The sequence below is a fragment of the Coffea arabica genome, chromosome 5e, assembly GCF_036785885.1.
Source record: "Coffea arabica cultivar ET-39 chromosome 5e, Coffea Arabica ET-39 HiFi, whole genome shotgun sequence".
In the NCBI taxonomy this organism is placed as follows: domain Eukaryota; kingdom Viridiplantae; phylum Streptophyta; class Magnoliopsida; order Gentianales; family Rubiaceae; genus Coffea; species Coffea arabica.
Window position 1 is genome coordinate 7812835 of NC_092318.1, and position 23621 is coordinate 7836455.

The following is a 23621-nucleotide window of genomic DNA, read 5'->3' on the forward strand; positions in this document are numbered from 1 at the left end:
AACAAAGCTAGAAATATGCAGAAGCAAAACTACAGAAGCAAATTCCACTGTAGTTGCAGATGAAGAATCAGATTTGCTAGCCAAGGAGCTGGAAGAAAGAGAACATCAGCTGAGGGATGAGCTTAGATAAGTATCTCTTCATTTCAGTGAAATCCTCCATTTTTTGCTCTGTGTCGGTGGTATTGATTTCAGATTCGAATATCAACACAGTGATTATAGATGAAATTAATAATCTTGAGCAACAGAGCGAATCTATTGAAGAACGAAGAAAATCACTGAAGAAACTTGAGCAAGAGGACCTGAGGAGAGAGTAAGTTGATGGAGAAATTTGGATTTACATTTATGTGTTAATCTTGCTTTGCAAGGTTTTTTGAGTTTTATTTACTCTTGGATGTATTTTGTGTGGTAGATTAATTTTTTTGGTGACATAATGTGCAGCAGTATATTAGCTCAACTGTACTTGCTGTAGATATTTATAATTCCCTTCTAGTGTTAGATCAGAGTTCAAAAAAATAGTTGTTATAGTTTTTCTTTTTGTCATCTCAATCTTTCAGTTCTGTTGATTTATCCCCCCCTAAGATGTGGATATCTGCAGGTTCCTCTGATTAGTCTTAGATATTTGAAGGAAGAATTTACCGAACTTTGACTATTGTTATTTCAAGCCTGTTTGGTCATTTTCCATTCTGCATAATTCATGCAACATAAGCAGTTGATTTAGTTGTTTGTTAATTTTTAGTCTTTGCAAGCATATGTAGTATATTGTCTTTTATGTTCTAATAATGTATTACGCTACTGTGTTCCTTTGTAAGCACTTTAAGAAGAACAAACGCATTGTTAAATTTTTTTTCTTGGATTTTGTTATGTAGAAAATTATGTTTCTTTTGTTTGCTTGTCTCATGTGCTGTTAAACGTTCTACTTATTTCAAATGTTTGTTGAGATTTTAAAATTGCTGATATTCACTTCTTTTCATCTTGTAGGATGAAATTATCCATGTATGCTTCTGTCACTAGCATTGTTCCAAACCTGGACGATCAGTCCAAAATATCTGGCCGTATCCTTCCAATTGTCTTTGGTATCTGTTTGGTAATTTCTCACTTTGTATATTGATTACAAGAAGGCTTCTTTGCTTTGGTCTGCACACTTTCCAATTACAGTTGTTTTACCCTTTATTTAGTCAATTCAGATATTGTGGAGAGGGAGGAAAAAAGAGTAGAAAAGTTTGAACTCGATCCGGTGAAGCAGACTACCTTTGAGACTTGCAATGGCATCTGGAAGATGATAAACTTGTGATAAATCTGAGTTGTTTCCACATTTAAGTCTGTTTGCAGTTTATATATTTATGTTTTGGCTCGTTGCCCAGTATGAAAACTTGAGCTCTTGGAATCCTGAAGTTGGAACCCATTTGGCTTGCAGCTAATGGCTTGGTTTGAAAATTCAGTTTCCTGGAACTTCGTTTGTTTTGCAGCTTCATGACTTTAGTTTCAAAGCTCAATGTCCTGCATCTTTCTATTACTATTGTGTTTTCCTACATTGGAAAAGCTGAGCCTGGAGACTTTTTGGTTCTTTTCCAGTGCTGTGTGCTGCATCGTATTTGAAGTGTTGTATTTTTGCAATGAATGCAGATCTGTGACTATTGGTTTTGTCAATCAGATTGTTAACATAATTTGCATTGTCTAAAAACGATTATCATCCCTCTGTAGCATTATCTTTATGATAGAAAGATGACTAATTTAATACATTTGAATTGTCTCTATTCAATTCTCTTTTCCAAAAGAACTAGTGTGCTTTGTGATCTTTTGTGACAGAGGCCAGAATGGGGCTTATTGACTCGTGAGTAAGATTTGTTTATGAATGTTCCAACAACTAGGCTTCAGTTCCAAGTGAAGAAGCAAAATACGTGTTTCACTAGTTATGTATCTCTTCTTAAGTTGAAATTCTTAGCAAATTTACAGACTACAGTACCAGGAAGCTCCTGTCGTGTGATGAAGTTAATCTTCATGGACTTTGACAGTTTGACCTACAAAATGGGTGGATAAAATGATCAAAGCTATCTGTGCAGTAAAACGCAAGATATCAAGTTCACTTTCCTTCCAGGTATCAGTATATTATTATGTTGAATTTCACGCATACAGCTTGCTATCATATGTGGGGACTACTCTAGGAGGCCATTAATAAAGTACAAAGTGTGTGTTGAACAATATGTATCGGTAGCAGAAGCATCCTGAGTATAATTTCTACTTACATATGCTAAAAGTGTAATACATAATTCTTTCACTGCAAAGAATACTATATATCAGGTTATTAGTTCAAGAGAAGATATCTGGTTGCAGTTATATGCTTGGCCATTGGGTGTTTGTAAACTGCTGCAGTTTGGAGAAGATGAATTATAAAGTGGAAGAGATGGAAACAGGAAAAAGCAAGAAGAATGACATTGTACTGTTGGTAGCAGCTGGGAGTGTAGAGGCAGGGATGCAAGAAGGCAAGAATACAGAAGAAAAAGGAGTCTTGAGACAGATATGGTATGTGTCACTGTCACTGTAATTTATTGATACTGAGTTTCGTAATATCGATTAGTGGTTTACTGGGGCCTTCTCTTAACTTGAATGATGTTACTATGGTCAATAACAACCTTTTTCAATAGGCTGAAGGGTAAAATAGCCATATTATGTTTAAAATGAGCTCCATACATCCTGAACGAATAAGGTCAATCTAATTATGCAAGTGAGTTATTTATCAAAATAGATCAGTACCTTATGGAATGCCAGTATGATTTACCTAGTTAATAGATCAAGCCATGAGGCAGGCTTTAAAAGGCCACTCCCTGGACACTTGAACAATCCCCAGTAATTGGAACTTAATCAGTTGACCATCCCAATTTTAAGTTAATGCCTTTCATGTACACGGTAATTATGTGATTTGAGTTTGACAAGAGAATTTTTTAAGTGCTCTAGTTGATCATTTTTTTCTGCTAAAAGCATGTTACTGTGCGTGAGATCTACTAGTGATTTAGTTGCATTTGTTCTGAGCATTGAATCTCTAAGACAAGGAGAATTCCTAAATTTTAACCTAATGGGATGGCTTGAAAAAGTGGCGATCTCCATGATCTTTATCTCAGGCCTAGGAAAAATAGAGTTCATATGTTTGAAAAAAAAAATTTCTTCTTAAGTTTGAAATAGCTAACAAAATTGAAAATTAGTATAAGGGTATAAAAAAGAGTAAATATGAGAATATTATGGTAGTGAAACTATTATTAAATGGTAGTGAAACTATTATTAAATTCGCATAAGAGTTAAAAAGCTCATATATAGTGCTAATGTAGATTTCTATCAAAAAGTTAAAGCCAGTAATATGACTTCAATAAAGAACTTGACCTGTTGTTGTCTTGTTGAAAAATAATTTTATTTATGGTCAAAATAAATTTGCTTTCCTTTCCTAATTTACTAAGTCTCCATTCATTGCATGCTTCATGATTAACACACTATCTGATGTGAACTATAACATTCTTCAATTGGTCAGCCTGCTTTAATCGTTTTCTGCATTTGCGGAATCTTCAATATGAAGTGTCTTGTAAACACATTATGCATAGTAGCATAAGCGACCAAATTACCTTTCGTACATACTTCGTGGTCTATACATCTTTTAACAAACTAGTCTTTAAATGACATTTTCTTTTTCTTATCTATAAGCTACAGAAGAAAGAAAAGAAAAGCCGAACTCAAACTGACAAGATTGGAACTGATGTAACTGATTGCCAACAAAAAGTAGTATTCAAAAAGTCGGGCAGAATACAAGGGAAAATGCTCTTCCAAAAGGACAAATTCATGGATTGTTTTTGGTATGGGCACATTTTTCCCACCTTACTAGTGAGCTAAAAGGAACATGGACACATCTTTTGTAGTACATTAACATCCATCGGATGGGATGAATTCTCATTTTAAGATGACTTGTTGTCTGAAAGAAGCTAGAAACATTTATAGATAATGGATGAGCATGTGCCCTTAGCAAGAATTCAACTTCTTCTTAGATCAGTTGCCTTAGCTTTAATCGCTCTTTCTCTTTCACCTAGAACTGTGGCAGCTAAGCCACAGTTTGCAGCTATGTTTGTATTTGGTGATTCGTTAATTGATCCTGGAAACAACAATGATCTTAACTCCTTGGCAAAAGCGAATTATGTTCCTTATGGTGTGGATTTCAATGGAGGAGTACCGACTGGCAGATTTTGCAATGGAAAAACCATCATAGATTACTTGGGTAATTATGACCATTAACTTTTGACTTTAATTTTCAGCTTTAGAAGGTTATGTAAAACCGAGGTAGATTAGCAAATGTTACACCCACACCCACACCCACATACAACGATAAAATAGTTGTTTGAAATACCAAAATAAGACTCTCTATACCCATTGGTTCACTGGAAGGAAATTATGAAACGCTCTTTTCACTTGTCTCGCATCAAGGTTTGATTGTTGATACTTCCTACGTTGCAGAAAAAGCTCACTGTGAAATTTTTGGATGAAAATTTTTGCAAGTCTTTTTCCTCCCAGTAGTAATGGGAGGGCTCTTAGAGTCCTTTATGTCAAATTCAGGGTTAGGATTTTGGACCTGACTATTGAAGGTGGGAAGGGTGGGAGAAGGGGTGGGAGGGTGGCAAGAACATACAAAATTTTTTTCCCTCATTGTCTTTCATAGCTTTTAATCAGCAAAACTTGGCTACCTTCTTTTTTGGAGAACAAACAAAAAAGAAAACAGAGAGACGAAGACACCTCAAATGCTGATTCTTTTTCTAGGACAATTATAATTGAGAAATTGATTAAAATTTATTTTTTCCTACGAGAATTACAATTCGAATGTTATATCTAGAATAAAGACCAAATCTAGAAACCAAAACACATAAATGAAGAAAAGGAAAATATATTTGCTACGATGAAAACTATCACCTCAAAAAAAAAAAAAAGGGAAGAACTAAAGTAGAGGATTCAATCAAGTATTACATGAAAAAAGTTCAAGAGGTAAAATCTTATGCCATTCTTGCAAAAATCATACTTTATGCTATTGATTAGGCAATAGATTTTTCTCAATTGGAAATTTAGCTTCATGAACACAAAAAAGTAGTTTACTCTTTTCCTGATGAAGTATGTTAAAACGTGGTATTGCTCTACTAATTTATTCAACTCCTGGTTATTTTCCCCTTGCTTCCGAAGGAGACTTGCTGGAACTTCCTTTACTTCCACCGTACACGAGTTCATCTGTTAATAGTGGAAACATTGTTGGGGGAGTGAATTATGCCTCTGCTGCAGCAGGCATTCTTGAGGAGACGGGACAAAATCTTGTAAGCTATTGTTTTTCCCTTCTCTTAAAAGAAAGGAATATGGAACCTGTTGATTACACATCTGAAATAAAACCTAAAATTCGTCTTCTGGTCGTGTTTGTGCCCTTAATAGAACCAGAAAAAAAATATTCAATAATTTTTAGATGCCTTTTAGTCGTAATATGGTACTCCAATTGGAAAAAGAAGTACATTAGTCATTTCTCACATGAAATCTGCTCATAATTGCAATGGTTATTAGTAAATACTTTTAACTAAAGATATAAGATAAAAGTGCAACTCCTATTTCCTATTTCAGAGCGGGTAGCTAATAAAGTTCATGTAATATTGGTTTGATGTATTTCACCCTACACTTTTTCTTGTATGTGGTAAATTGTACAGGGTGAAAGGTTCACGTTAAGTGAACAAGTCCAGAACTTCGACAACACCTTGAATCAACTTAAGGGCCAAATGAATGAGCAGGAGTTGAGTCACTATTTGGCCAGTTCCTTGGTTGTAATGATCCTTGGTAGTAATGACTACATAAACAACTATCTACAACCTTCATTTTACACCACAAGCTATTTTTATACTCCTGAGGACTATGCTGATCTTCTCATTCAGCGTTACAGAAGGCAAATATTGGTAAGAGTGTCAGAAATTCACTTCAATTGTTTGATTAATTCAAAATAGGGCTTTACAAAAGATTGTTCAACTAAACCATAATTGCCCTCTGTGGGAAACTTAGTGACTTGTAAGAGTTTGCAATTCAAAGCTGGGATGGTCAATTGGCTTGTGCTATGTTCAAACTTGCAGTGAAATATATGGTTATCATCTGACACTAAAACATGTATAAATTTCAATATGGAACCTATAGACGCCCTCGCACTTTAGTCATTAGATTTCAATATTAGACACTTTACTCCGTAAAGTATGAAATCCATCATACTTTAATCCTTAAATTCTAGTAATTTTGAATAATTATACCTTAAAATATAAAATTCATCCCACTTTATTACTTAAAATTTGGGCATCAATTGTCTACTATTCCATTAGTTTTGAAGTTTTATGAGAAATTCTTCATACTTTAGGAGTTGAAATGTCCAAAATTGAAGTTGAAGGGCTAAAATAGAATAAATTTCATACTTCAGAAAGTAAAGTGTCCAAAATCAAAGTTTAAGGCCAAAGTTGTAGTGCATCTATAGTTCATGGGTCCAAATTGGAGTTTAACCTTAAAAAAAATAAAAGATGTTTAGACATTAATTTCTTGCTTGCTTGAACATCAAGCCCAAAATTCTGCTCGTGGTTTCTGCCATTAACCATCTCTAAGTACAAATTTAATCTTTGTAGGTATTGCAGAGCCTTGGAACGAGGAAGTTCTTTTTGGGTGGAATTGGACCACTTGGCTGTATTCCTAATCAGCTGGCAACTGGTCTTTCTTCACCAGGGAAGTGTGTGTCCTTTGTGAATGATTATGTTGGAATGTTCAACGTGCGCCTAAGATCTCTCGTTGATCAGTTTAACAGAGATTATAAGGGGTCAATCTTTGTTTATGGCAACACTTTTGCAGCACTTGGTGATATAATAAGAAACGCCTCTACTTATGGTAAGAACATAAACACCTTGCTATAACTTGCTTTTATATATATATATAAGCACATGTCTAACGGCACATGTCTAACTTGCTATAACTTGCTTTTTTATCGTAACGGCACATGTCTAACTTACTCCTACTCCTACGGAGCAGGGGGAATTTACTCTATAGGAAGGCCCAACTGAGTCGGGGGAATTTGACGGGGATTGAACCACCATCAGACCAGACGGGTGCTCCACACACCCGTATGGATTTAGAAAAACCTTATATTGAGGCACATTGATGGGAGGCAAGATTTGAACCATTGACCTCCCACCCCACAATTAATGTGGTGGCCAACTCCTTTAGAGGGAGTTGGTTTGCTATAACTTGCTTATAGTTACCACAGTTTCCTGAGTTGTGTTTGAAATATTTAAACTTTTCCTTAAGCACTTGCCATATAGATTTACAAAACGGTAAGAGCTGGAATTAATCCCATAATCATATATGGGTTGATTGTGCTGACGGGTACTTGCTAAGAGGGCTCAACTTCTCAGATGTTAACCTTTTATTAGAAGTGAAGATAATTTGAGAAAATATCTAAATACAAAGGGTCTAATAAGGATAAATATGTGTATTCTGAGCCCATTAGAAAAATCCATTATGTATTACATATAGGATCTTGGCTCCGTGATAATGGATTAATCTTTTGTAGATCGCATATGAAGATATAAATTTATGCACTGTATTTCTAGATAAAACTAAATATCTTGTTATTTTGTCCCATAAATCTAGTGCTAAAGTACAAATTCTTATACCCGATGTGTGTGGTAATATTGTAGGTATTACTGTCACTGATAGAGGCTGTTGCGGTATTGGAAGAAATCAAGGGCAAATAACTTGCTTGCCATTTTCCAGTCCTTGCACTAATAGGAGTCAGTACATCTTCTGGGATGCTTTCCATCCAACAGCAATTGTGAACCAAATTCTTGCTAGCAAAGCTTACGGTGGAACAACTTCTGATTGTTATCCCATGAATGTGCAACAAATGGCACAAATATAATTTATCATTTGTTTATGGTTTATAATATGTGAAGGAGATGCTATGCCGATCAAGAAGAATAATTGCATTAATTTTCTCTTCCATTTCTTTTAGTAAAAAACAGTGCAAAAAATCATATTTCAAAGATAATGTAGGAATCAAATAATGATTATTACTCCTGGCTATTTGAATCTAAAGGATAGTTAGCAAAAGAGCGAGAAAATTCTCTCTTTTATCTCTCTTCACAAGAACTACAGTTTCACATGTTCAAAAGTCATAATTCTAGAAAAAATCTGAAAAAGGAAAAGCAACTTATTGTATGACTCCTTTTAGTTTTTGCTCCTCTATCTTCTCAATTTAAGGAAAAGTATTTTTTACAAATGAGTATTTCTAATTAAAAACCTTGCATATTTCTATCATGGTTCATATAATTCAGCATTCAAAAAGTTGGATTAGAATAGAATAATGCTGTTAGACCATTTTAGAGTAATTATAGATTGACGAAAGTTGGCATTTCAGAAACGGCATTGTAAAAAGTCTCAAAAATCTAAATGACTTCAAGTTTTCACTCTGCCACATGAGATTTACAATGACAGCTACATAAATTGTTTACAATTAATAATCACAATTTTAATAATTGAGGATTGCATATTTATACAATTTTACAATGACACATACATAATTGAGGGCTGCATATGTTTACAATTTTAATAATTACCAATTTCCCGATAGCTATTAGTACATTCAACCATGGCATATAGGTTTTGAATGGAAGATATTTATACAATTACTCTAATAGAAGATATCCAGTTCATTAGTAATCAGTTTCATAAGTGTTCTTTCTCGTTTGCTAATGCAGGGAAAGTAGGCAGTATTAAATTGAGCTTGCATGCTCTAACCATCTGGATAGATGAAGAATGGGTAAATCCCATTCTTAGGTGCTAGGCACCAAGTTTTTGGAGGACGTCTGTCCTTTTCTCTGGACCTTTGTCCAATTATTGTACAGTTTAAAGTGTTTATATATGAAAAAAGCTATCGTTTCGACAAAAAAAAAAAAAAAAAATATAGGTTTTGAATGGTAAGATTTTCAAAAGTTCCTCCAATTGAAATGATTTTTACGATTTAAATGCTCTTTCTAATAAAAAGATAAAATTGATGCTATGCTCCGATCACTTTCTTACCTTTTAATTATACAGATTTAGGTAAATTGAGGAAAAGTTGGAGAAACTAAGTTAAGAGGTCCAAACTCCAAACCTTTGTTTTACTATCCTTAATTGCACGTTTACACTTCTGATGGGCAGTCACCTGTGTAATCTCCCTAAGAAAAGTCTATTTTAAATTGAATGGAAGAGGAATTGATGTTATCCTCTTTTCCATATTATTTCTTAAGGGGAAAAAAAGAAGAAGAAGTGGTTATTTGATCTAGGCTCTACCTGTCGATACTCTTTTAGTGATAAGGTGTTCTAAAGTAGATTTAGTTTGATAACGAAATGCAATTTAGTTAGTAAAACGTTTCACCTGTAACTGATAAGTTACGAAGAGCTATCCAGGAGGTAAGCAAGGAACTATTATTGATCATCATTTTTTTTAAAAGAAAAAGGCAAGGTAGGTTTAGTTTTATTGTTGTAATTATTATTTTCTAAGAAAAAAAAGAAGAAGAAAAAGTGGTTATACGATCTGGGTTCTACCCGTTGATACTCCCTCGATGATAAGGTGTTCTAGGTAGGTTTAGTCTTCGTCTTGTGGTTATTTGTACATATCTATAATGTACAAACTGCAAATTTTAGAATCACTTAAAGCACTTGACTTACAAGATCAAACATGCTCAACTGTTCTAGTTTAAAAAGGGATAAAATACATGGAGCCCCTCATGGTATCGTCGAAAGATATAGTCCCCATTCTTTGAAATCCCCCCCCCCCCCCTTCCCAACACACACACACCATATATAGTCCCCCTTTATACTTTTAATTAAAGTGAAATTTGACTTTTAACCGGTTTATGACCTGTAGATGACATAAGACTTTTCAATATTAAAAAAAAAAATAGAGACAGACAATTGAGGGACTTCTTCAGTCAAGACTCAAAATTAGTATGTCAAATTAAGATTTAAAAAAAAACATAGTCAATTGAGGGAGTGCTGAGACTACTTAGGAGGTCCGAGCAGCTACAATTGCATTAAGACCTATCACACTTAAGAGGATATTGGAAGTGAGACTGCTCTATTACTTCGTGCAATAAAGGTAAGAGGCACGTTAAAAGGTGATATTCAAACATCAATCGATTTTTTCTAGTTGCTTATGGATGAATAGTCAATGACTATGATAAAAAAAAGTATAATTATATATCATAATCTGTGTTTTAAAACTTAACCTAATCCTAATACATGGTAAATTACTAGTTGATTAAAAATTTTTGACTCTTATAAAAAAAATTTCAATTTAAAAATTAATCACTGCATTTGCTTCTAATGTGGCAACCATTATATCCAAATGCAAAAAAATTCACTTTAGACATGGATAAAAAAAAAAAAAATTTCCCATCCTTCTAGAACCACAAAAAAAAAGAAATAAAAACAATATTTCATGGTCGCCACATTTCGGAAATGCAGTGATCTTAAGTGGGAATCTAATCCTAAAAAACACCATAATTGAGATATTTTTTGAATTCAACAATATTTCTAGAAATTTGTCCAAGAACCACGTGTTTAGTTTGTTATGTCGATATCATTTTGCTTTTGTGGATCTAAGGAGCTTGACCAACTATTGCTATTTGCTAGTCAATCTGGAGCCCACCTCTGCAAGAATCGTATGTTTTGTGGACCCAGGGCTTGAATGGTTGCACACGGATTTGAAAATGAAAGCGCAAATTACACAACGGTTAACTTCAAATTTTGTCCACCATTCTCCCTTCAAATTTTTTGTTTTAACTTCTTTTATCTAGTTAACAATGGTAGTAGTAATTGATATTATAGAGCAATAGGAAGTTCCTTATTATTTCAAAATCAAGAAGTTGAGGAATGTGGCTTTTGTTAAACCTAGAAGAGAGGTGGTGCGTATAATTTACCCAAATAAAGCAAATAAAAAAAAGACCTTACATTAGTCTCATTTTTTAAGCTTTTTTTTTATGTTCATTATTAATTTATTCATACGTTATTTTCTCTTTTTGTTCTGTAATCTCTCTCTCTCTCTTCCTTGTTGGCTCTTCTTTCTCAATCTTTCACAAAAGAACAAACAATGGTGGTTGTGGAAAAGAACAAACTATTGCAGCGTCGTATTGCCTATTTTCCTTTTTTGTTTTTTTTATTTCACAAAAGAACAAAATGGTGGCTGCGGTAATCGACCCCGAGCACAATTGTGGCTGGTAACCGTTAGCGGACCAAGAAATTGACGCCGAAAATGCCCGCAGCCACATGATACGTTGTGGACATGCCTGCTGCTTTTGGGATTCACAGCGAAATCCATGCAAACACGAGAGACACACCGATTGTGTCAAATCTCAGCTTCTAGTCTACGTCAAAAAAAAAAAAAAAAAAAAATCTCAGCTCCTAATCCGAATGAAGTTTCAAAGTTAATAATACGGCTGGCCACCATCAAATACTTAAAGCTTGACGGGGGGTGAGAGATTATAAGTTCAAACTTTGCTTTTCACTAATTGTTTGGTTTCTTTAAATCTAATGGTGGCTCAATTCTCATCTATCCCCATAGGTCTAGTTGAATCTTCCTCTTAAATTAGGATAGAGTGGGATAATATAGATAAAGTGATGATAATAGAAAAAAAATTAGTTTTTTATGTGCATGAAGAACACTATGCACATGAGATTTTGAATCTATGATCTCCTATTTACAGGCCCTTCTACAGTCTCTGATTGTCAATTTTATAAAGACTTAACCAACCCAATCTTTGGACTCATTAGACGGAATGGCCAATCCACCAAACTCCATCCCTCCCAACTCTATAAGTTAGCTTTAATTTTGTTCCTCCTTCCTATTATATATGATTCACTACCTTTATTTTGTTAAACTTTTTTTAACACTAACACATAATATGAAGGCATATTCCACCTTGAAAATTGCTTAGATTTTGATTTTATGGAATTGAATTATGTAGACATTGCCATTTACATCATTATTAGTAATTGAAAAATTTTGATAGCTAGATTAAATTTTAAATTGTAAATTAATAGTCTCCCACACTTGTAAAATGTTTGAAAACACTCCCTATTACAATGCAAACATTTATTTTTCCTCGTTTTTGCTATGTAAACATATGTTTTTTAAAACTATGAAAATAGCATCAAATAAACTTAAAACGTAGGGTCTATAGAATAGGTGACTCGTTAAGATATATTTTAAGTATCATATTTTCGAAAATGTAAGATTAATTAGGAAACATAAACAAATATAAGAAAAAGTATATAAATACAGGGAGGATAATAATTATATCATATCTATACACATATAATATGTTATATGAATTTTAAATACATTAACTGGGCATCCATTTAAAAAACCTTAAAACTTAAAAGCTAAGGTCATTTTTGTCAAATAAGTGCATAAGATGTGAATTAAGTACGGAGAAGTATGGATTTAGATAGGGGTGGGCAAAAAATCCGAAAACTCGATCGACCCGCTCCGAAAATTAGGATATACGACCCGATTTTTATCAGTGGATCAGATAGGGTCGGGTACCCATAATATTTGGATACGGATACGGATCATAAAACTAAAAACCCGCGGGTATCCGACCCGGGGGTATATTGTACATATATTAAAAAATATAGGGGTAAATTTATAATATTTTAAAGTTATTAACCCTAACATATCAGTCATTCAATTGGAAGCGTAGAGTCTTCACTTCAGCACTGCCGACACTCCTTCAGACTTCAGTCCTTCTAGTTCTGGGCTTCTGGCCGCAACGCGGCAACGGGCAACGGGCAGCTCCTTGCCTCCTTTCACCATTTCTTCTTCTCATTCAATTGTTTCCTAAACACCATATGGCTGCTGTCCAAGCAGTTGGAGTCCCCATATACTGCAATTCGGCCCCCACGAACCTCCAAAAGACCAAGAATTGGAGAATCTGCCTGCAATAACCACAAACTATAACTAAGTGCATAGCACAAGGTCCTGAAGTGAAACAAATTGGCTTGCATATCATGTCTCAAAATGGTCAAACTCCACACATTCACTTTACTGCTCAATCATTCTGTTTCTACTCAATTCCTTTTATTGCTTTTGTTGTGCTTTTCTTACTCTGTTTGGTTGCTGATGCAAAGGAATGTCGAATACACTTGATGTCCAAATGAGTTTTTTTTTTGGGTAGGGGTGGGTATCCTATGACCCGCCCCTATTTTTCGGGTATCCGAGGAAAATCGGAACGGATTAGGGTCAAAAAATTAGTGATCTGACATATTAGGGTCGGGTCAGTCAATTGTCGTTCAGGACGGATATCCGACCTGTGCCCACCCCTAGATTTAGATTTAGCCCTCACGATAACTTAACCTTAATCTTTAAAACGCTAGAAGGAATGACTGGTCCACCAAAATAATTCCTTCTCAGTCCTGCTAATTTGTGCTTCTAAAAGAGACAAAAAGTAAGCATCAATGGCTGCGTGACTTTGGTCGTGGCAAGCATTATTCTTCACTCCGGCAGCCCAAACGAGAATAGCGTTTAGGATGACTAAACAAAGATTTAAATCTTGAAAACAACTTATTTACTCTCAAACTCAAGGCGATTTTTCCAAGTAATTAATTTTCAATGGGGTAAAAGGGCACAAGTCATCAAACTATTTTAGAATCTTCCTTAAGTCCTGTTTGAATTTTTTTTTAGGAATTTTTATAAAAAATATACGGTAACGATTTGACGTATATTATGAAGTAAAAAGATAATTGATAAATATAGTCCCCTAAAATATAAAAATTATTGTGCGGAAACTAACAATCCAAACTAGTTTTTGTTCCAATGTACCCACTGAACTTCTAAAATTGATCACAGTGTTGTCTACTTCATCAATTAAACTATTTTTGCTGGCTAAAATTTTGCATGTGAAGTGATTTTCCATTACGTCCACTTTACTATTTTTCCAAAAATCTCAAAATCTAAAACCAACTAATCAATTAATTGTCAAGTGGACCGACATCCATAGATCTCTTTTAACAATTCATTGTTTGTCAAGTGGACCTACATCCATAGATCTCCTGCCTTATAAGTACGTAGGCAGCATTCATGACTCAAATCGCTCAAAGAAAGAACCATTCATCTCCGTGAATAACATGGACATTCTTTCTACCATCTTAGTCGCACTATTGCTGCTATCTCTTCTATCCAGCAAGAGTCTTTTCAAACACAAAAGAGCGAAGGACATTGTACAGAGTGTGAGAAACACTGCTCCAGAAGCACCTGGAGCTTTACCCTTCATAGGCCATCTCCATCATCTAGGTGGCCAACTTCCTCTTGCCCGAATACTGGGATCCATGGCAGATAAATACGGCCCGACTTTCTCACTCCGGCTTGGCAGTCGTCCGGCCATCGTGGTGAGCAGTTGGGAGATGGTGAAAGAGTGCTTCACGATGAATGACAAAACATTTGCTAGTCGGCCTAATACGGCAGTAGCCAAGTACATGGGTAACAACAATGCAATCTTTGCGTTAGCACCTTATGGACCATATTGGCGTGATGTCCGTAAAATGGTTACTCTGGAACTCCTCACTAACCAGCGTCTTGAGAAGCTCAAGCATGTTAGAGCCTCGGAATTCGACAAATGGATCAGGGATTTGTACTCCCTATGCTCAAAGAATGATCGTCCTGATGTTGATGTTCCTACGAAAGTGGTCTTAAACGAATGGTTTGAGCTATTGACTTTCAACCTTATCCTCAGGATGCTTGTAGGAAGGCCATTTTCGACAAGCAGTCAAGGCAACGATAATTCTGAAGATAGGCGTTTGAAAGAAGCAATAAAGAAAATGCTTTATCTTGGCGGAGTTTTTGTTTTCTCGGATGTGATTCCATGGATTGAATGGTTGGACATTGGAGGCCATATCAAATCCATGAAGAAGGCCGGCAAAGAACTTGATGAGGTCTTAGGGCAATGGCTTCAAGAACATATCCAGAAAGCAAAGCAATCACATCCTGAAAGTGAAGCCGTTCACGATTTCATGGACGTAATGCTATCAACAATACCAGAAACTGGAGAAATTTCTGGCCATAAGCGCGATGCCATCATCAAATCAACAACTGCAGTACTGAAATCACAACTCTGTTTCTTGCTAAATTGCCTTAGACCACTTAAAATAAACACACTAACAGTTTTTTACTCCCATTTGTGCTGCCATTTGTTTTTTGGGAAACTTTTTCTTTGACTCACCAAACACCACGGACACATTTTTCTTAGATGATTAAGGCTCTAATTTTTTTCTGTTAAAATTGATGTATTGCTTTGTCGTTTCTATTCCCTTGTCTCTGAAATTGGTTTCAGACTCTTATAATGACAGGGTCAGAGAGCACAGCAGAGACGTTAATTTGGGCACTATCTTTACTACTCAATCATCCAAATATCTTGAAGATTGCACAGAACGAGTTGGACGTCCAAGTAGGGAAACAGAGATGGATTGAAGAGGCCGACATCAAGAACTTAAGTTTTTTACAAGCCATTGTGAAGGAAACATTCCGCTTGTATCCACCAGGTCCATTATCGGGACCTCGCGAAGCCACTGAAGACTGTTACCTAGGCAATTTTTTCGTCCCAAAAGGTGCCCGTTTAATCGTTAATCTCTGGAAACTGCACAGAGACCCCCGAATTTGGTCTGATCCATTGGAATTCAAACCAGAGAGGTTTCTGAATTCTCATGCAAATATCAGCTTAAAAGGGCAGAGTTTCGAGTATATTCCATTTAGCTCTGGAAGAAGAATGTGCCCTGCGGTCAATTATGGGATGAATGTTGTTCAGTTGACGCTTGCACGTATGCTGCAGGCATTTGATATTGCAACACCGATGGGGATGCCGGTGGATATGGGTGAAGGATTGGGAGTTGCCTTGCCTAAGCTAAAACCTCTTGAAGTTCTCCTCACTCCACGGCTTCCTGTGGAACTCTATCAGAAACTGTGAATTCCAGGAACATGAACTTGGAATTTCCACTGTGGCGTAGTTTAGTACATACTAAATAAAAGCCGGTCAGGCATTTATCTGCTGGAGAAAGGGTGATTTCCACTGTTATCACGTGTAGTTTCAATTCGTACGAAGCAAGTGGGTTATGACTTTTTATCGTTTTAGTTATGAAGTCGTGATTCACTACATTCGTAGTATCCTTAAACCCTACCCAAGAGCACATGACAGCATCTCTACAATAATAAAACTACTAAACTAGAGCAAGTGGTTTGGTGTAACAATTAATCATCACTTTTAAATTATCCTTCAAATAACTTCTCACCACTAATCCACTTCAACTCAATTACTAATATCACAAAACCAATGAAATATATATTTATTACTTAAACATAATCACTTAGAGTTAATTGCATGATTTAATTTTTTTATTTGAATTTTATGATTTTTTGTATTAATTTTTTAATTCACTACTACTAAATTAATTAGAAGATTTTTTTTTTACTTGTATACACGTCGAGAGTGGGTCCACCACTAGTTCATAATGGAGGTAATTTAATGGCAGGTGCAGCATGCCAACGTAATAATGAGTTTAGTGATGATCTTGATCGTATCTACAACTTTCTATATTTCTCGATGGGTTTATCATCTATTCTTCATATGGACACAAATATTATTGTCCATAAGACTCCTTCTGGTACATCTACGACCGGTTCCTATCCCAAATGTAGTAAAATTATCGTGATAGACCCCTCAATTGATGAGAAAAAGGAACAAATACCTGTGGGAATGCTGGGACTACATTGGAGGTCCGAGCGGCTACAATTGCATTAAGATCTATCACACTTGAGAGTACATTGGAAGTGTGACTGCTCTATTACTTCGTGCAATAAAGGTAAGAGGCGCGTTAATAGGTGATATTCAAATATCAATCAGTTTTTTTTAGCCGCTTATCGATGATTAGTTAACGACTGTGATAAAAAAAAGTATAATTATATATCATAATCTGTGTTTTAAAATTTAACCTAATCCTAATACATGGTAAATTACTAGTTGATTAAAAAATTTTGACTCTTATAAAAAATTTTCAATTTAAAAATTAATCACTGCATTTGCTTCTAATGTGGCGACCATTATATCCAAATGCAAAAAAATTCACTTTAGACATGGATAAAAAAAAAATTTTCCCCATCCTTCTAGAACCACAAAAAAAAGAAATGAAAAAAATATTTCATGATCGCCAGATTTCGAAAATGCAGTGATCCTAAGTGGGAAATCTAATCCTAAAAAACACCATAATTTAGATATTTTTTGAATTCATCAATATTTCTAGAAATTGGTCCAAGAACCACGTGTTTAGTTTGGTATGTCAATATCATTTTGCTTTTGTGGCTCTAAGGAGTTAGACCAAGTATTGCTATTTGCTAGTCAATCTGGAGCCCACCTAACACCGCAAGAACCGTATGTTTTGTTTGGCAATATCAAAATATCATGTTGCTTTTGGGCTTTGAGGATTTTGACCGACTTTTGTTTGTAGTTCCAATTGGGACTACTTTTGTTTACAGTCATGACTTGAAACATCAACAAAAGCTTGTTTATTACTTTCAAAATGAGAAAAGAAATGACCTGTTTTATCGTGAATTTTAGGACATGAGCTTCAATTATATGGGTTTTGCAGAACTTCAAACTTACGAGTTTTTTTAATCTGTATGTGATTGGTAAGTTTAGTTGGTAATATTTAATCATAGAAGTTTAGTTGGTTCAATTTATTCGTGCACTATTTACGGCTATAAATACATCAAACTAGTTCCCACTGGAATTCCATTTTGACATATACATGAATTTTGCAATGTTTCGAAAATCGGATCGAACCGGACCAGTTGAACCGCGAACCAGCCATGCCTCCGATCCGATTCAATTAAAAACCCAAAGAATCAATTAAACCAGTCAAAACCGGTTGAACCGGTGAAAATCGGTAAAAACCGGTAGGTTCAACCGATTTTTATTAAGTATTTATTTTCTAAAATAGATATTTTAGTTTTATTCAAATTTTTGAATACTAAAATGAGTAAAAAATTATTAAACCTTTTAACCGGGGTCTAACCGTAAACCGGAAGTTCTCCGGTTCTCTCTCCGGTCCGAGTTTAAAAACATTGGAATTTTGTACAACATCAGTGCCATATTTTAGCTAATCCCAAATTTAATGTAGAACTAAGTATTTGTCATTTCACAAAGGTTAACATTTTATTTGAAAATGAAAGCGCAAATTCCGCTGAAGAGCTAAAGAAAAGAAAATCTTGTCGGTAATTTTTTCAATTTTGCGAATAAAAACATAAAAGATGCATGTTGAGGGTATTTTGGGGTTGCCATAATGTATTAATGGTAGGACTAATTAATTTTTATTATTTGCCGAGAATGTTTTAATCTAATGGTTAAGGTTCAGATTCCAAAATTTAGCGGTTTTAGGTTCAAATTCGCTTTCACTACTTTTTGAATCCACCATTCTTCCTTTAGATTTTTTGCTTTAACTTCCATTGGCCAGTTAACAATAGTAGTAGTAATTGATGTTATAAAGCAATAGGAAGTTCCTTATTATTTCAAAATCAAGAAGTTGAGGAATGTAGCTTTTGTTAAACCTAGAAGAGAGGTACGTATAATTTACCCAAATAAAGCAAATAAAAAAAAGGCTATCAAGCAACCCAAAAAACAAAAATGACCTTGCATTAGTTTCATTTTTTAAGCTTTTTTATGTTCATATTATTAATTTATTCATCCATTATTTTCTTTTTTTTCTGTATTCTCTCTCTCTCTCTCTCTCTCTCTCTCTCTCTTGTTGGCTTTTCTTTCTCAATCTTTCACAAAAAGAACAAATAATGGTGGTTGTGGAAAAGAACAAACTATTGCAGCGTCGTATCGCCTATTTTCCTTTTTTTTTTTTTTTATTTCATAAAAGAACAAAATGGTGGCTGCGGTAGTCGACCCGAGCACAACTGTGGCTGGTAACTGTTAAAATTTTCACTAACAATTTTTTCTATCTTAGTTTACACGCATAGAGTACATAAGTTTCATGCTAATTCAAATTTTGATTAATGGGAAGAATAGGGTAAGACAAATGATTATAGGCTTTTATTACGAAGGAAGTCTACTCACTCAATAATTGCTGGTAAATACCTTGTCTAAGCTCTCATTCGCTATATCATCTCCATTAATAATCAAAAAGAGTTTTTTTTTTTAATAAACTAGGCATGAACAAAATCTCAATCTATGGATTTGTCATGAGGGTAATTTTTCTATCTTTTTTCTTCAAACAATATGATGGGAATTCTTTTTTTTTCTTTTCCCAAATTCCCTAGCCTCCCATATCCATATTTTGAATTGGAAATGAATATTCTTGTGCGATTAGAGTTTGCTCGAATTATTCAACTGTAGGTATGATGAGAAAATTGCTATTTGACTTTAAAAAATAGTTTTATTAAAATACTCATACTTCTTAGAAGTTTGATTAAACCCTAGAGTGAGCGGAGTTAATCTTCAATAGCATATGAAATGATGTAATCATATAGTTAAACCATTGGATGCTTTTGTCAAGCTCACATTTTCTTTTCGAAATTCAATACACTTTGAAGTTCATATTGTTCACAAATTTAGAAGGGAACATCATTCTCTCTATTTGAATTTGGAAACTTCGAAAAATTTATTCTTCAAATACCTTCCATAATTAACTTTAAGGAGATCCAGAATTCTTGTGATAATAATTATGAATGTTTATTTGCTTAGGGGTCAATGTAGATAGAAAAAAGAATTTTTTAAATTTTAATGAGGTTAAATAAAAAGTAGGGATAATTGCAGAAACCTCCCCTGAGGTTTCTGACACTTGCACTGACCTCCCCTGCGGTTTGAAAAATTGCACTGACCTCCCCTGAACTTACTAATCCTTTGCAAATTTAGTCCAAAGGATTAAAATATTATTTTAGGGATTGAAATTAGAATTTTGTACCAGATTTGCCCTTTGTGCTACATGTCCAATGAATGACAAAGTACTATAAATTAATTAACAATTAATAAACTTTAAGGGGTGTAGTTTATGGGTAAATACGCATTATCCATTTAAAGTACCGACCATTTATGGATATTTTACTTTCAAACATTTAATTTATGATAAATATATCAATGTTTGTAAGTAAAATTCAAAAAATGTTACAGTAATATTCTTACAAAAAGGAAATCGGTAGGTTATCTATTTAATATAAATTAAATATTTAAAAAAAAGAAATGGCCTATAAAGTATTAATTCTTTATGACTTTCATCTATTAGATGAATAAAGTATTGGCTCTTTATAGGCATTTTATTCTGAATCATTTAATTTATATTAAATACATAAATGTTGGTAACTAAAATTGAAAAAATGTTACATTAATATTTTTAGAAGGGAAACTGATAGGTTTTGTATTTAACAAAAATTAAATATTTGACAATACAAAGTTGTACTCTCAAAGATTTGTACAAAGAAAGTTGTATTTAACAAAAATAAATATTTTGTACTCTCAAAGATTTGTACAAGGATTTGTATTTACTCTCAAATATTTATTTTTTGTAAATACAAAGCCTACCAGTTTCCCTTCCATAAAAATATTAACGTAACACTTTTTTAATTTTAGTTACAAACATTTATGTATTTAACATAAATTAAATGATTCAGAATAAAATGCCTATAAAGAGCCAATACTTTACTCATCTAATGGATGAAAGCCATAAAGAATTAATACTTTATGAGACATTTCTTTTTTAAAAAAAAATTTAATTTATATTAAATAGATAACCTACCGATTTCTTTTTTGTAAGAATATTACTGTAACACTTTTTTGAATTTTACTTACAAACATTGATATATTTATCATAAATTAATGTTTGAAAGTAAATTATCCATACAGAGTCGGTACTTTAAATGGGTAATGCGTATTTGCCCATAAACTACATCTCTTATAGTTTATTAATTGTTATTGATTTGTAAAAATTTGCCATTCATTGGACATGTAGCACAAAGGGCAAATCTAGTACAAAATTCTAATTTCACTCCCTAAAGCAATATTTTAATCGTTTGGACTGAATTTGCAGAGGATTAATAAGTTCAGGAGATGTCAGTGCAATTTTTCAAATCACAGGAGAGGTCAGTGCAAGTGTTAGAAACCTCAGGGTAGGTTTCTGCAATTATCCCTAAAAAGTAACTTTAAAGATTTCTACATTTTCTAAACTAAAAGAATAATATTTTCAAGCCCCCCCCCCCCCCTCCCTCTCTCTCTCTCTCAGATACATGTGAGGCTGCCCATCATCCTATGCAATAACTGATATGACATCATAATATAGTATCGATTGCACTAATTTCCTCAATCAAATGACGCCCTGAAACAACTCTTAGTGACTTAATACAAGGCAAAGAAATTTTGAGTTCAAGACAATAGAGCTATAATTGACTTGATCTTGCAGAATTTCAAACTCATGCCCGCAGCCACATGATATGTTGTGGTCCTTGTGGCCATGCGTTCTGCATTTGGGATCCACAGCGAAATCCGTGCAACACGAGAGACACACTGATTGTGTCAAATCTCAGCTTCTAGTAGACTACGTCAAAAAAAAAAAAAAATTCTCAGCTCCTGGTCGGTATGAGGTTTCAAAGTTAGGTTTCAAAGTTAACGATACGACTAGCCATCACCAAATACTTAAAACTTGATGGAGTGAGAGATTATAAGTTCAAATTTTATCTTTCATTAATTGTCTGGTTTCTTTAAATTTAATGGTGGCTCAATTTTAATCGATCCGCATAGGTCTAGTTGGATCTTCCCTTTAAATTAGAATAGAATAGGATAATATAGATAAAATGACGATAATAGAAAAAAAATTATTTTTTATGTGCATGAAAAACATTATACACATGAGGTTTTGAATCTATGATCTCCTATTTACAGCCGCTCCTATCGTCTCTGATTGTCAATTTTATTGCGTCAGATTTTAGATCAAGTCAAGGACTTAACCAACCCAATCTTTGGACTCATTAGACGGAATGGCCAATCCACCAAACTCCATCCCTCCCAACTCTATAAGTTAGCTTTAATTTTGTTCCTCCTTCCTATTATATATGATTTACTACCTTTATTTAGTTAAACTTTTTTTAACACTTACACATAATATGAAGGCATATTCCACCTTGAAATTTGCTTAGATTTTGATTTTATGGAATTGAAATATGTAGACATTGCCATTTACATCATTATTAGTAATTGAAAAATTTTGACAGCTAGATTAAATTTTAAATTGTAAATTAATAGTCTCCCACACTTCTAATGTTTGAAACATTCCCTATTACAATGCAAACATTTGTTTTTCATCGTTTTTGTTATGTAAATATATGTTTTTTAAAACTATAAAAACAGCATCAAATAACTTAAAACTTAGGGTCTATAGAATAGGTTACCACGTTAAGATATATTTCAAGTATCATATTTTTGAAAATATAAGATTAATTAGGAAATATAAACAAATATAAGAAAAAGTATTTAAATATAAAGGAGGATAATAATTATAGCATATATATGTATACATATGATATGTTAGATGAATTTTAAATATATTAACTGGGCATCCATTAGAAAAACCTTAAAACTTAAAAGCTAAGGTCATTTTTGTCTAATAAGTGCATAAGATGTGGATTTAGTACGGAGAGGTATGGATTTAGCACCTCACGATAACTTAACCTTAATCTTTAAAACGCTAGAAAGAGACAAAAAGAGACATTTGATATAAATACTTCAAACTAGTTCCCACTGGAATTCCATTTTGATATATACATGAATTTTGTTCAAAATCCGTGCCATATTTTAGCTAATCCCAAATTTAATGTAGAACTAAGTATTTGTCATTTCACGAAGGTTAGCATTTTATTTGAAAATGAAAGCGAAATTCCGCTGAAGAGCTAAAGAAAAGAAAATCTTGCCGTCAACTTTTTCAATTTTGTGAATAAAAACATAAATGATGCATGTTGAGGGTATTTTGGGGTTGCCATAAAGTATTGAAGGTAAGGCTAATTAATTTTTATTATTTGCCGAGAATGTTTTAATCTAATGGTTAAGGTTCAGATTCCAAAATTTAGCGGTTTTAGGTTCAAATTCGCTTTCACTACTTTTTGAATCCACCATTCTCCTATTAGATTTTGTGTTTTATATCTAGTTAACAATAGTAGTAGTGATTGATATTATAGAGCAATAGGAAGTTCCTTATTATTTCAAAATCAAGAAGTTGAGGAATGTGGCTTTTGTTAAACCTAGAAGAGAGGTGAGTATAATTTACCCAAATAAAGCAAATAAAAAAAGGCTATCAAGCAATCCAAAAAACAAAAATGACCTTGCATTAGTTTCATTTTTTAAGCTTTTTTATGTTCATTATTAATTTATTCATCCATTATTTTTTTTCTGTATTCTCTCTCTCTCTCTCTTGTTGGCTTTTCTTTCTCAATCTTTCATAAAAGAACAAACAATGGTGGTTGTGGAAAAGAACAAACTATTGCAGCGTCGTATTGCCAATTTTCCTTTTTTTTATTTCACAAAAGA

At 33.8% G+C, this 23621-nt stretch overlaps 2 protein-coding genes across 7 annotated transcripts; both read left to right on the forward strand.

Moving 5' to 3' along the window:
- Positions 1-247: 247 nt before the first annotated feature.
- On the forward strand, positions 248-8013 carry LOC113743587 (GDSL esterase/lipase At1g71250-like). 6 transcript variants are annotated; one of them, XM_027271637.2, is made up of 9 exons: positions 248-310; positions 979-1052; positions 1954-2095; positions 2284-2520; positions 3688-4252; positions 5203-5330; positions 5709-5951; positions 6657-6912; positions 7722-8013. In XM_027271637.2, exons 5-9 carry the CDS (start codon positions 3982-3984, stop codon positions 7940-7942), a joined length of 1119 nt encoding a protein of 372 aa, XP_027127438.1. In that variant the 5' UTR covers positions 248-310; positions 979-1052; positions 1954-2095; positions 2284-2520; positions 3688-3981; the 3' UTR covers positions 7943-8013. The 6 variants fall into 6 exon arrangements, with proteins under 6 accessions (XP_027127438.1, XP_071904487.1, XP_071904486.1 ...); XM_072048386.1 differs by having other exon boundaries at positions 2299-2520; XM_072048385.1 differs by having other exon boundaries at positions 2332-2520.
- A 6134-nt stretch (positions 8014-14147) lies between these two features.
- LOC140006463 (xanthotoxin 5-hydroxylase CYP82C4-like) lies at positions 14148-16208 on the forward strand. The gene is made up of 2 exons (XM_072048389.1): positions 14148-15156; positions 15393-16208. Exons 1-2 carry the CDS (start codon positions 14191-14193, stop codon positions 16020-16022), a joined length of 1596 nt encoding a protein of 531 aa, XP_071904490.1. The 5' UTR covers positions 14148-14190; the 3' UTR covers positions 16023-16208.
- The last annotated feature ends 7413 nt before the right edge of the window (positions 16209-23621 follow it).